The 14,573-nt window shown below is 43.3% G+C and overlaps 2 protein-coding genes across 10 annotated transcripts in view; one reads left to right on the forward strand and one right to left on the reverse strand.

Annotated features, from left to right (window-relative positions):
* LOC105471414 (ADAM metallopeptidase domain 12) overlaps positions 1-14,573 on the forward strand; it is a 398,606-nt gene that overhangs the window by 376,318 nt on the left and 7,715 nt on the right. Inside the window, exons 22-23 of one of the 2 annotated variants that reach the window (XR_011607578.1) lie at positions 3,163-3,293; positions 5,519-5,761. Coding sequence is in view for 1 of the 2 variants with exons in the window: in XM_071068931.1 (XP_070925032.1) it covers positions 3,163-3,293; positions 5,519-5,579 (192 nt within the window). In the remaining variant the exon portion in view is untranslated. Of the gene's footprint in view, positions 1-3,162; positions 3,294-5,518; positions 11,066-14,573 lie in introns of those variants that run through there. The other variant, XM_071068931.1, reaches the window with a different exon arrangement.
* LOC105470417 (fibronectin type III and ankyrin repeat domains 1) overlaps positions 13,644-14,573 on the reverse strand; it is a 119,399-nt gene continuing 118,469 nt past the window's right edge. For 7 of the 8 annotated variants that reach the window (XM_071068938.1, XM_011722407.2, XM_071068941.1 and 4 more), the window contains 3 exons: positions 14,103-14,180; positions 13,966-14,010; positions 13,644-13,862 (listed from right to left, as the gene is read on the reverse strand). In XM_071068938.1, the coding sequence (XP_070925039.1) occupies positions 13,797-13,862; positions 13,966-14,010; positions 14,103-14,180 (189 nt within the window). In that variant the 3' untranslated portion in view covers positions 13,644-13,796. The remainder of the gene's footprint in view (positions 13,863-13,965; positions 14,011-14,102; positions 14,181-14,573) is intronic. The other variant, XM_011722420.2, reaches the window with a different exon arrangement.

Raw genomic sequence — 14,573 nt, forward strand, 5'->3', positions numbered from 1 at the left:
TCTTCCTGCAGAGATTTCTCTGGATAAGCAGGGCATGTTTACTCTCGTTTACCATGTGAAGTTGATAACAGCTGAGACTTCTTCATGATGCTGGTCAAGGCAAAGTGGTTATATTTGGATTTAAAATTGTTTTGAAACTTCTGAAAAATTTGAAATATGTGGCTATTACCAGAACATGAGCAGAAAATAGAAGAATGGAACAGCCCTATTTAATAGCATACCTGGATTTTTCTTCAATATTTGGAAGAAGTTAAGAGGGCATAAGAATGAGGTTTGAATTCTTCATTTCCTTGTTTAAAATGAAAATAGATTTAAAGAAATGTTTATCATGTGTGAGTGATCTGCCTAGAGTCATTTCTCAGCTCCTTCAGATGATGCTTGGTGATCACACTGAACTTCTCTGGGACAGGTTCAGGTTTAGGTTTTACAAAGGCAGAATGAAAAGCAATACCTAAAAGAGAGCATGGCAATTTCACCCCTTCCTCCAAGGTCAAAATGTACAGCTGGTGCTTCTTGCATCATAGGTTCCACACCTCCATGCTTAATGTCTAAGACGTGAAGGCACATCTTCTTGGACTAACCCCACTGTTCCATGGTCATTCTGTCCCAGTTAAGCCCTGGCAGGAAGCCAGCATCTTACCTAGGCAACATCTTTGCTTGCAACCTGTCTCATGCTTCCATCCAAACCATGTCCTGGCCATGGCTAGAGGAAGCAGATGGTGCCTGCACTGATCCCCAGGTTGGAGGTCAGACCCTTCAATCAGCATCTCAGTCATTTGGGTTTTCTTCACTATGGTGACCATGTATCTTCTAACGTAGGAGACGTGCCTGAGTGTGATTAATAATTAAACAGGACGATAAACAAATTGTGAATGTCCCAGGCAAACTAGAATGAACGGCTAACCTAATTACCTCCTATGTTTCCATGATAAATTCAAATATATTGTGATACATACCTCACTTTTTCCTTCAGCATTGCAATAAAAACCTGACGTTATCTTTATTGTCAAGACAGCTTAGTCATACTTAGCAGCAAAACTAGTGTTGCTTAATTATTTCAATTTGACGAGTGCATACATCCATTTTTACATGACACACTAATGTCTTGCTCATGGTTTTCTGTTAGCTATAGGAAAGGGAGCTTGATTTGTTACCTTAATTATCCAAAGTTTGTTAGTAGGGTTACAGTGCTTTTTGGTGGTAAATTCACTCCATTAATAACTGTAATCCAGCAGCAGCTAACATTCATGGGTTACTGCATGCCAGGCCCTGTGCTAGGAGCCTCAATATCTCATTTAACCTTCACATCCACCTGGGAGGAAGGGACTATGACCATCCCCTCTCTACCAGTGAGGACGCTGTGTGTGTATGTGGAGCTAGTTGAATATATAAACAAACCATGCTGTTGGGCACATTATACGGCCTTTATTCCTAGCTGGGGGATTTTTTCTATTTGATGTTTCCTTTAATGAAAACTAATGTAGAAATGTCACTTCTAAGTCTGTCCCTTGTTCAGGGACTTTTTCCTAGCCCAGTGTGTCCATTGTTCCAACTCAGCTTATCTTCCACACACCTGTGGTCTACAGACTTCTGTGGTAGCTTCCTTTGCTTTACAAAGATATGTTAAATGGTGATTATATTGTTGCATTCTTTCAGCTGAGCCCCAACTGCTGAATGTCATTTCATGTGATTGGCACTGTGAGAGAAATTCCACTCAAGTGTTTGAAATCATTGTTGAGTGTTGCTAGATATAAGGCATACTGGGTCCTATGATGGTGAATTGGAGCATTTCATTATTAGGGGTGTTCTGTCTCCTGGAGGTTCTAGCACCATTTCTGACAGACGTTCTATGCATTCATGAAGATGAATTTCCAGGCTTCAAGGACAAGACATGGCACCCACATTCACCTGGGGCCCAGAGCAGAGATGTGTCCAACACTGACTTCTGGACACAGCTCCAATGAACCCCTCTCTCATGGGTATCCACAGGAGGGGCCCCACAAAAAAAGCGGCATGTGTTCTTTTTTTTTTTTGAGACAGTCTTGCTCTATCACCCAGGCTGGAGTGCAGTGGCACGATCTCAGCTTACTGCAACCTCCGCCTCCTGGGTTCAAGTGATTCTCCTGCCTCAGCCTCCCAAGTAGCTGGGATTACAGGCACGTGCCACCATGCCAGGCTAATTTTTTGGTATTTTTAGTGGAGATGCGGTTTCACCATGTTGGCCAGCCTGGTCTCGAACTCCTGACCTCAGGTGATCCGCCCACCTCGGCCTCCCAAAGTGCTGGAATTACAGGCATGAGCCACCTCGCCCTGCCGTTTTTCTATTAAACATTTTTAGATTGTGGCATGAAGGAATGCTGATATTAATAACTATTAAGTGTGTGCTGGGAACTGTCTATGCATTATTTTCTTTAATCCTCATAACAATGCTGAGATAGGTCTTTTTCCCCACATTTTCCAGAGAAAGAGGTCAAGTGACTTGCACAAGTCCCAAAGCATCATTTTTGGCTAAAACCCAGTGTGGAATAACCCCACCTTCCCTGGCCAACTCCCTCAACTGGCTTCTGGTCAACACAGCCCTGCCCCTTAGTAGTGTGTTTACAAAACTTGACTTGTCCCTCACACCACTGCATCAATTCTTTGAGCTTATGAGAAAGTATTTAGTGGAGGAACTTCGGTGCATTTCACGGAGCCATCTGGAGCAACATGTGGAACAGCGCCTACACGTGGCCGACTGAGCACGACCATCCTCACCATCTAATCCACCCACAGATGAATGAGTCCTGCTACGTCATGTCGGCAAAACTGAAGAAATGTGATGTTGAAAAGATTTTCACCAACTTCTCATTTTAGGGTGAATAGAAAGCACAGGAAAGTGTGTGTTCTCAGGGTGACATTGGCAGAGAAACCCCAACATCAACTCTACCCCGGGGCCCAGGGCCAGCCCAGAAGCCCCACAGTCGAGTGTTTATAACTGTGATCCATGGATAAGTCTTAAATGTTAGAGAAAATTTTGGCAAGAAGGTTAACAGAGCTCAGCCTCCACCCACCTTGTACGGTGAGAGGATGATATTCAGGAATCAGGGCCTGTGCCAAGTGGCAGGCCCTGCTTCTCAGGGGCTTCTGCTGGCTCCTGGAAAGTTAACGCTATGTTTGTTGCAGGGGACCTGTAAGCCAAACCCCCCTCAGAAGCCGCTGCCTGCAGATCCTCTGGCCAGAACAACTCGGCTCACCCATGCCTTGGCCAGGACCCCAGGAGAGCGGGAGACCGGGCTCCGCCTGGCACCCCTCAGGTTTGTGTGACACGCTATGTCTCTCTCTCAAACTCTTGTAGGACCGACCACGGCTAATCCAAGCCAGGACAGGGGTGCAGTTGTCTAGGCCATGCTTCCTGCTCCCCCTACAACTGGGAATACCATAAAATAGACATGACAATTACCGGGAAGGAAGCAGTCCACGAGCTTATAATCACATGCATCACCACACAGTGCCTATCAACAGCCACAGTGGACCTAAGAGAGCAAATCAAGATGCCATAAAACTACAGTACCTGAGAAAGCCAGGCCTGTAAGACACAAAGAAGAGCTACCAAGTAGCATGACAGTATGAATACTGGACACCTGTGTTAGTCTGTTCTCACATTGCTATAAATACCTAAGACTGGGTAATTCATAAAAGTTTCAATTGGCTCACAGTTCCATAGGTTGTACACGAAGCATGGCAGCATATGCTTCTGGGGAGGCCTCAGCAAACTTACAATCATGGCAGAAGGGGAAGCCAGCACTTCACATGGCTGGAGCAGGAGAAAGAGAAAAGGGGGAGGTGCTAAACCATTCAGGAAGGATCTGCCTCCATGATCTAGTCACCTCCCACCATGCCCCACCTTCAACTTTGGGGATTACAATTTGCCATGAGACTGAGGCAGGAACACAGATTCAAACCATCTCAACGCCCACCTCCACAACTCTCAGCAGACTCTGCCCAGTTCCTGAGGCCCTGAGACATTAGTTGGGTTGGAGGCACACAGCAGGAGCAAGGGACATGTGGGGAGTAAGGCAAAGCAGCTGCCCAGCAGCAGGACGCTGGGAAACCGGGACAATGGGCAAAAGGAATCACCTTTCACAACTTCTGCTTGGTCCACTAGAAAGGCAGAGACCTCAATCCCAACCTCTGCTGGGAAGCTAACCTCATGGTGTGGGGGAGCCAGCTCACCCTGGTTGGTGAGAGCTAACAAATTTCCAGGAATTTAAACCTAGCCAATAGTAAGGATTCAGTTATACAAATTTATAAGTTATATTAGAAACAAAGGTAATAGGTGCTCAAAACTCACTTCATGTTTTAATCTCCATTTTGCTGTAATTATCTGTGCTCTTGAGATTGCACTTGACCATTATTTCTGTAAGGCAGAAAACCTAGGTCATGGTAGCTGCCTGCATCTCTTCCATGTTTAGTGACATCAGGTGGTAGCTTGAAATCAGCCACAGGGGGAGTATTTACACCATGGAAATCGGCAAACACTGCAAATCAGGCTTTCCTGCCCCCAACCCCATGGGCTGTTAAACATTTACCAGCACACAGCTGAGTTAAACCCAAGCCAAAGCACTCTTCTGACACACATGCCCTCTTGGCAGGAAGCCTGCTTTATAAGCTCAAAAGAACCAAAGGTACTGTGTTGGCCAGGCCCTGGGTTCAGTATCTCTGAAGGAGAAGACACACTGGAGTGATTTCATTGCAGCTCTTGGGAAGAATGTTTGGCCTGTGAAAGAAAGAGCTGCCTAATAAATCTCAGAGATAAAGGCAGTCAAAGGGTCAGGACAATTGCTTAATTCCCGACTGCATAAATAGAGAAAAGCTGCGCAGCATCCTAATTATTTCATTGTGGTTTGCATGTTGAAGTTATTGTTCTTGTTCTATTTGAGGAAGAAACACTACATGAACACAATGAGGGGAAGCCCTTTTTCGGAAATGCCCTCAAGCCGTGGCCGATCTTACCTCTGTCAGTTGCTGATTTTGGTCCTGTCCCACACATTTCATTTTTGAGGGATACTGGGTACCCACCTTTGCTCCCTGTTCTCTGGAGCTGTGCTGCAGGATACAGGGACTGCTAGGCATGTTGTGCCTGGTAAAAGTCTTACTGTATTTTGAAGACTTAGTACCCTAAAATGTCAACTATCATTTTTTTTCTATTGATGACCTGTTGAAACAGTCCTCTAGGTGTACTGAGTTAAATGTATTACTGAAGTTAATTTCACCTCTCTCTTTACTTTTTTCATGTAGCTACTAGAAAATTTCTTGTGTAGCTCACCTTTTTTCTGTGGGACAGTGCTGTTCTAGAGCCGACTTGTGGGTGGGAAGTGCAGCTTTGGAGAGAGGTCTCCCGCCACCGTTGAGGGGCAGTGCTGTCTGACACAGAAAACCCTTCAGCCTGTCAGAATACATCTCCAACCCCAGACCTCTCTATCCTCAGAATCACTTCTCAAGGGCTCTTATCATTTCTTTTCCTCCTCTCTTCATTCAGACCTGCTCCACAATATCCACACCAAGTGCCCAGATCCACCCACACCGCCTACATTAAGTGAGAAGCTGACACCTTTTTTCAACAGTGAAGACAGAAGTTTGCACTATCTTTCAGCTCCAGTTGGAGTTTTTTTGTACCAACTTTTAGGATTTTTTTTAATGTTTAAAACATCATTACTATAAGAACTTTGAGCTACTGCCGTCAGTGCTGTGCTGTGCTATGGTGCTCTGTCTACTTGCTCAGGTACTTGTAAATTATTAATTTATGCAGAATGTTGATTACAGTGCAGTGCGCTGTGGTAGGCGTTTTTACCATCACTGAGTTTTCCATGGCGGAAGGCTTGTTGTGCTTTTAGTATTTTAGTGAACTTGAAATATCCTGCTTGATGGGATTCTGGACAGGATGTGTTTGCTTTCTGATCAAGGCCTTATTGGAAAGCAGTCCCCCACCTACCCCCAGCTGTGCTTATGGTACCAGATGCAGCTCAAGAGACCCCAAGTGGAACTTCAGTTGATTTTCTAGATTCCCTATCTCAGGCCAGAGCCAAGGGGCTTCAGAGGTCCAAGGCTGTGTCTGGTTTCAGGGAGGCCCTGTGCCCCTTGACAACTGGCAGGCAAGCTCCCAGGGACAGCTCTGGGACAGCAGGTAGAAATCTGGCTTCTGGCCAGGAAGTTTTGGAGAGAACCTGGGTTGCAGACAGGAATTTTAAGGTGTAGCCACACGAGGATAGAGACTGGAACACTAGACAGGCTGGAACTTGACCCTGAGTTGACCAGCCGTGAGCATGTTTGGCTCAAGGTTGTGCTTGATAGAAATGCCAAGCACTTCTTTTTCTGGCTGTCCTTTCTAGAGCACTGCCACCAGTAGGTTATTTAGACTGGGAAAGGTGGTGTTTCTACAAGAAACCTACTGCCCAGGCACTGCAAACCACCACCTCCCTGTACTGCTTGGAGCCGAGCAAATCACCACAAACTGTAACACAACGATCATATATTCAGACAGATGAGGCTTTCTATGGGACCACAACTATTTTCAGATGTGAACCATTAACCAGATCTAGTCAATCAAGTCTGTCAATTTAAAAATCTCCTTTTACTGCAAAGTTCAACTTATTGAAAATTAGGCAGACTCTTTATGCTTGCAAAAACTGCAACCAAATGGAATGTGATATTCATGGGTATAGCTCACGTCTGCTATCATTATTCGTAGATATTGGACAAAGAGCCTTCTCTATGGGGCATCCTCTTTTTCCAACTTGGCTGCAGGAATCTTTAAAAGATGCTTTTAACAGAGTCTGAACCTATTTCTTAAACAAACACTTGTAACCTACCTGTTGAGCATCACAGAACGTGATAAAGAAATGAACCTGCTTATCAACTTCCTAAATATGTGTGAGATGCTGGCTTGGGCAGCATCCCCTTGAACTTTTCACTCTTCAAATGCCTGACTAGGGAGCCATGTTTCACAAGGTCTTTAAGATGACTAATGGCATGAGAAATACAAAAATACTCAGATAAAGTAAAATGTCATGATGCCTCTCACTTCTGGAGTGAGAAGTGTCTTCTGGAGGGGTCATGTGTGACTGGTTTTCACATTAGAAGACAATTGACAACAGTTATGTAATTCACTCTGAGTGTATTATGAGAAGGGCTTCTTTTGGGGGTCAACAGTTTTCCTATGCCTTGAAACAGAAAGAAAAATATGTACCAAGAATCTTGGTTTGCCTTCCAGAAAACAAAACTGCGTCTCACTTTCCCGGTGTTCCCCACTGTATCTAGGCAACATAGTATTCATGACTATGGGATAAACTAAGTAAACATGTGACACAGACACACACAAAAGGGAACCTAGCTCTAATACATTCCAACTCTTATAGCATGCATCTGTTTATTCTATAGTTAAGTTCTTAAAAATGTAAAGCCATGCTGGAAAATAATACTGCTGAGATACATAATTACTGTAACTGATATTACACTTGGTAATTGTACTAAGGCCAAACATATATATACACTATTAAAAAGGTTTACAGAATTTTATGGTGCATTATGGGGGCATTGTCTTTTTAGATGCCCAAATCCTTAGATCTGGCATGTTAGCCCTTCCTCCTATTATAAGAGGATATGAATTGAGTTTTTCTTTTGTTGTTTGTTCTTAGCTGTAATTCCTATGCTTCTATTTCAGAGAGCCAGGAAGAGTTTGATATTAAAGGAGGTTAAAACTGTGATCTTATGCCATGTCATCAATGGCCACTTAGGGGCCGTGGCTGATGACACATTCGTATCTCTACAGGACTAATTTGTTTTTATAGAGCCATGCATTTTATTTCTGAATAAGAACATATTTAAACTAATATTCCCTTACAATACAGACAGTATTAATCCTTCCAAGATGCAATATTTATCAAGTGAAGCATATTTAACAGCAAATTCGTAACTTAGGAAACGAACCAATAACCAGGGTGTTTTGTGGTGGGGGGAGGCAGGGAGTGGAGTACTCCTTTTTATATCCTCAAAACAACAACAAAAAATTAATACTTATATATTTCAATGGCAATCTAGTGTTTTTTTAAAGATTGTATAGGCATGAATAATAGAGGCGGTTTGAGTTTTGTAAGGCCATCACCTGGAAAGTCAATGCGACTAGACACAAAGTAGCCCAGAGGCCACTTTTCTTCCTACATCATCTTACAGTTGTAGGTTCTATGACCTCACTTCACAGGTTCCAGGCAATTCCACTGAAAGGTTTGTCTCCTGAAATTTTTTAAGTTTGTTTTCCTGACACATGTAATCAGATGTGTAGCAACCGAGGGAAACGAAGCCTAACATCCTCCATTGTGGAAATACACACAGGAGGTTACACTTCCCAGGGTGGATTTTTCCAGCTTACACATGTGGGATGACGTCACAGAAACCACAAAAGCAGCAAATTAAACTGTAGGAGAGTAAATACTCCTGACGAGTCTCGGGGGGGACATTTTTATGCCTTCTTAACTTTATGAGAATTCTCAGGCTGAACTATAGGCCATTGTTCCCTGGCAAATCAATACATCAATGCATCCTCAAAAAAAAACCCTGCTAACACTGTGTCAGAATGTTCTTAGGAGCCTATGGTCTCCACGGTGCTAAAAAGAGCCTGGTGCTGGGCCGACTGGCAGGGCTGAGCGTCCTCCTGCCCCTTTGCCACTGATGTTTACTAAGCACTCTGAGCCAATGAGACCCCCAGCAGCAGAAAGGGTACAAGGCAGTGACAGGGCAGCAGGGCCAGATCTTTCTCATGCACCCTGACCTCTTGCAGACTTTCCTCGTGAGGCGTACTCATTTCGAAACTGCTATATGCAGGGCTCCCCTACGTATCACTCAGGCTAAGAGATCCTTCCTCACTGCGCTCAAGATGGCCCCAGCCAGACACCAGTTACCCAGCTGAAAGTCATAAACCCTCCCAGAAGTCTCCCAACACTAGTGCTGACCAGAGGTGGGGCTCTCAGGCTAGGAGTTTCACACACTATGACCGGCTGCTGGGGGACACTGCAGGACCCCTTTTCCTCCTCCTCTCCCATGCTAGAAGCCAGCCCTAGGCAGCTGCAGTTACTCCCTGTGACTCAGCAGCAGGCTGATTCAACACAGCTGCCCACAGGAAGCCAGTGGCCAATACATCTGTTTACCTTTCCCTATCACCCAGACACAAGCCCCTTTCCCAGGTCAAACCCCAGGCCAATGCATCTCCAGTTTGTGACAGTCAAATTGCTATTTCCGTTGCCACTTTAGATCAGCCAAAGTGGTGACTGCTGCAGTGTGTGGCTGTCCCTACAAGGCCCACCCAAGGGATGCCCAAAGCCCAGCCTTCTCCAGGGCCACAGCCCAGAGCAACCCCACCAGCCTGAGTCCAGCAGAGGACCTCCCACCCAATGTCTTGTTCTAATTAGAAGGGGAAGTTAGCCATAGAAAATCAACTTATAATTACAAAATTCTCTTAACTCGCCTTAAAGTTCCTATTGACATCTATTGCTTTTAAACCTATTTCAAAACTCTGATACTAAAATGAATGGCACTCTAAGAAAGTTTGGGAGCCTCATGCTGAGAACCATTTCTGTGCAGTGAAGATGTTTCCAGAAGCTACTTACCTACATGTGAATGTGCCATTTTCTTTCCTTGTGTAGAGAAAATCCCCTTCACTTTTTGGAACAGTAATGACAGCTTCTAGTACAGCCATTTACAGTTTCATATGAGAAAAATTGAAAAGAATAACTATAAAATTGTTAAAATATCCAACAATGGATAATGATGGCCAGAAGATTTAACACATAAAGTAATTCTCAATGTAAAGCTATTCAGCTCTTCCAGGTTGAATGCCCTGGAACCCATCCTGACCTTCCACATCATCTTCAAAAAGCAGTTTCTCTGTTCCCCGTGATTCTCCTATAAGGTAACTCTCTAGTCCTCCATTTAGCACATATTAAATCCTCCAAAGATTAAGTACCATATGATTATTTTAGTTTTACAAAAAAAGTTGAATGGCATTTTATTTTCATGGCCTATAAGCAGGTACATTAGTAGGGCAGTGATAGGAAAAACAAATTAGACCAAAAAAAAAAAAAAAAAATCCTCTACAAATCCAAGGCAGGAAAAGTGGTGGCAGAGTGACTCATTCTCCTGTCCCTCCCATCAAGTCAAATCGGGAGGCTGTAGTGAATGCTTGTTCTTTGAATGTGTGGCAGTTGTTCCTGGAACTCTTTAAAACGTGGCTATAGGCTATTTAGCACAGTATAGATTAAAGATACAGTTACGTAAACCAGCACAGTCATTTTATAGTGCTTCATCCATTTATCATGCTTTGGTTTGCTAATTTTTTCACGTACCTTTTTATATCAGTCTGTTGCTTTTGTACACATCTCTCATATTGGGGTTTGACAGGTAAACACAACCTGCTATTTCAGTAGAAAAAATTGTTACAAATATTAAACCCAATAAATAGTATAAAGGTAAATCAACGTGTATCTCATTTGTTACTGAGAATGTTACAAAAATTGGGGGAAGGCCTTCATGTAGAAAAATGTATTCTCATTCATTTATAGATGCTTGAGAAAATTTTGGAACAGTACAAAAAGAAACTACGAAGAATGGTTGGCAGGGTGGGGGTGCGTAAGGGGTGTGTGCTACCAGCCACATGAACGTGTGAGACTGTGGCACAGGAAGGAAGATGCTCACACACAGCATGGGGGGTGAGGCTTGATATGGTTTTTGAACAATGTGAATGTATAACCTAACTTTTTAAAACTCATCTATTTACATAAGAAATCCAAAAAGCAAGCAAGCAGTGGTACAGACATTAATATCGGAGTTATTTGGTATGAAAAATTTAAGTGTATGAAAAATGTAAGTGTAAACAGGTGCCTATTTACAAGGTTAAGAAATGCAGCATCACCGGGCGCGGTGGCTCAAAAGCCTGTAATCCCAGCACTTTGGGAGGCCGAGACGGGTGGATCAGGAAGTCAGGAGATTGAGACCATCCTGGCTAACACGGTGAAACCCCATTTCTACTAAAAAATACAAAAAAAACTAGCCGGGCGAGGTGGCGGGCGCCTGTAGTCCCAGCTACTCGGGAGGCTGAGGCAGGAGAATGGTGTAAACCCGGGAAGCGGAGCTTGCATCCGGCCACTGCACTCCAGCCTGGGCAACAGAGCAAGACTCCATCTCAAAAAAAAAAAAAAAAAGAAAGAAAAGAAATGCAGCATCCAACTTAATAAAACTACAGAAAATACAAAGAAAAATACATATACAAAATGCTAATAAGAATAAAGGAATTTTTTTTTTTTTAAAGACAGAGTCTCACTCTGTCACCCAGGCTGGAGTGCAATGGTGTGATATCAGCTCACTGCAACCTGTGCCTCCTGGGTTCAAGTGATTCTCCTGCCTCAGCTTCCTGAGTAGCTGGGATTACAGGCACGGGCCACCACGCCTGGCTAATTTTTGTATTTATAGTAGAGACAGGGTTTCACCATGTTGGCCAGGCTGGTCTCGAACTCCTAACCTCATGATCCGCCCACCTTGGCCTCCCAAAATGCTGGGATTACAGGTGTGAGCCACCACACCCAGCCAAAGGAGTCTTTATTCTTACCATTCTCCACCTATGATCACACAAGCTGGCAAAAATTAGTACATATAAAACTTCAACCACAATTGATATATATATAACAGGATACTCCAAATATACAGAATATATCATCTTTCCAAGTGCCTTGGAGGAAAAAAAATTCTCAAAAAATAATTCCATATGCTAGAAATGTAATGATTCATTAGTTTTCAAAGATGAATTGCAGATTAGAAAACAGCAAGTGAAAACATTTGTAATAGCACACATGATGGTAGGGATCCTCAAACTCTTGGAATTAGAAGAACTCACTTGTGATGCTTGTTCAAACCCATTAAAATCCATTGCTCATGCCCTTTCCTTGGAGATTCCAATTCAAAGAGCTGAGATGGGGCTATGAAATGTGTACTTAGCAAGTTCTCCCAGTTGTATTTTTCATCAAAAGTTTAGAAAACTTCTATGATAATGTAACTAAAGCACTGCTGGGGGAAAATTCATAGCCCTAAATCTATATATTAATTTGTAAAGGATGAAAAAGGGAATTTAATATCTACTATAAGTTATAAAAGGAACAATAAAATAAACCCAGGGGAAAAAATAGAAGAAATGAATTTGTAGACGTAAGGATAAGTTCATTAGAAAAAAGTAGAGCTAATAAAACTATGAGTTGCTCATTGGGAAAATTCAAACAGTGTATATAGACCACCTTCTAATCTCATTAAGCAAAAAGAAGAAAAAGAGCAAACATACATAGCATATGAGCATCAAGAATCCTGCAGTCCACCATAACCCAGGGAGATGATCTCAAGAATATAAGGATGGTTCGATATTGATCAGGAGGGTGGACAGTTTTGCCAAGCTTGATGTCAACCAGAAGGGACGCACACTTCTTCCATAGAGCAGGCTAGTGAATATAGTCTACAAGAGACCAAAAAATGAAACTAAGGTGAATGTCAACATTGACCACCAACCAAAGGAGGAACCTGTGGAGAGTTGTAAATGTGCTCCAATTTTTAAAGAGGTTTTAAAAATCTAATCTGGCAAATCTAAAGGAATATGCATTTGTACAAAAGGTAAAACACTCATGAAATAGTTAAGGAATGGACTATATATGGTCCACAAATCCAATTCCTAAATTGAATATACTGTGAGCTCTTTGGAATAAAGCTGATTGCTAACGTCAATAAAACTGTGTGCTTTTTCTCTATGCCCCTCAGCACAAGCTTTGGAGCTTTAATTACCTTTTATTAGTCTTTCCCTACAGAAAAAAAAAAAAAAAAATCCACTCCTCTACAGACCTTTGTAGCTGGTTTTCCCATGGGGCCAAGTTAACCAGTGTGTCTCTGGAGACATAAAATTCATGTGGTCTGTGTGCTCACTTTTTTGCTGATTTTGAAGTATGTTTGCTGAGTTGAAGCTCTACCACATTTGTGTCTTTAAGCTCCCAACCAGCAGACATGGTTGCGGTTAATTCCTACTTGTCTAGGAACTGCATAATCAGCATCAGAAAACCTTCTGCTCTGAAGACAAAATTTAATACACTACCCTTTGGCTACGTCGTCAACCCATGAGCAGGCTAAGTCTTTCATTGTCAGGGCCCGAGTATATGCAAACACATTAGACCTGTCTGTGGTCTAAGAAGGCTGACCCTCAAGCAGACACCTCTAATAGAACAGAACTGGAGTCTTGAAATATGTATTTTGAGCTTTGATGTGAGGCCAACAGCTGAAGAGAAAACGCCTGGGCTTTTCGAAGGAGCACCGCTCCAGGAGGGAGCAGTGGCCTGACAACCAGCCTGGAAGCCCTAAGTTGGGAGGGCAGGATTTAATTGAAAACACATGAGGGAAAGAATTCCAGCAAGGCCTAGCGTGGTCGGAGGACAGCTTGCGGGGCAGGAGCCGGGAGTGGGAGACCCATGTGTGTTTGTGTAGCTCCGGTGCATCAATATTTTGTTTCATGTCTAACTCCAAAAGGCACAAGTGCAAGAAAACATCCCCATTCTACAGACGCCCAGTGATGGCAACACATATGCGTGTGCTTAGGTAAAAAGATGTATTTCAAAGTGGGATCAGTGAATCTTCAATAAATAAATAAATGTACAGCCCTCCAAGATGCAGAATTTCCCATCCCTAGTTTAACAGTCATGGTTCACTTTGTTTTACGTGCATTTCGCAGATGAGTGGTGCTCTCATCAGCAGACACAAGACTTCTTTGGCCTCTGCTTTTTTTTCCTTTCTTCTAATAAGGAGATTACACTCTGGATAAACAAAACAGACAGGAGAATGTAATGCAGGGTTTTGGTGGTTTGAGTCTAGAAGGACTACAAAATTAGCCTTGATAGGCAGAAAGAGCATCCCAACCTGTCTGTCAAAAACTCTGGCCATTTCTAGGACACCTTTGCCGAACTGAAACAGGAAACAACAAAAATTTTACATGCTTATAAATGTTCTTTCTCCCCCTCCGAGGAAAATCTTTACATAAAGATGGACCCATTTACCTCATTTTTTACACTTGCATCTGCCCCTTTGTCAAGAAGTAACTGAACTAACTCTTCATGATTATTTAACACAGCCACCTAGAAAACAAAACCCAGGGTGGTGTGCATGAGCATCTCCCTCCAGGGCACACACAGCAGGGAGCACGAGCCTGGCGCGTGCAGGGTCCCAGCAGCCCCCCTGCAACCCACAAAGGGCCACTGTGGCTTTGCGTGGCCTGCAGGCACAGCACTTCCTCTATAGCTGCAGTGGTAGCAACTCCAGGGAAAATGAAAACGGACCCTCCCTCTCTCCACACGAAAACCAGGACAGAAAGCAGTTTGTTCTTTGTTTCACCAGATCTGTTTTGATCCCACAGCAGTCCTGGGAACAGGGGCTCTTTACTCCTTCAATAGTCATAAAAAGGCAACAAAGTATTCTAGTGATAGCCTCATGCCCTTATGAACAAGCCGACAGGGAACACACACACAGTC

This window comes from Macaca nemestrina, chromosome 9 (assembly GCF_043159975.1).
Source record: "Macaca nemestrina isolate mMacNem1 chromosome 9, mMacNem.hap1, whole genome shotgun sequence".
Lineage (NCBI taxonomy): Eukaryota > Metazoa > Chordata > Mammalia > Primates > Cercopithecidae > Macaca > Macaca nemestrina.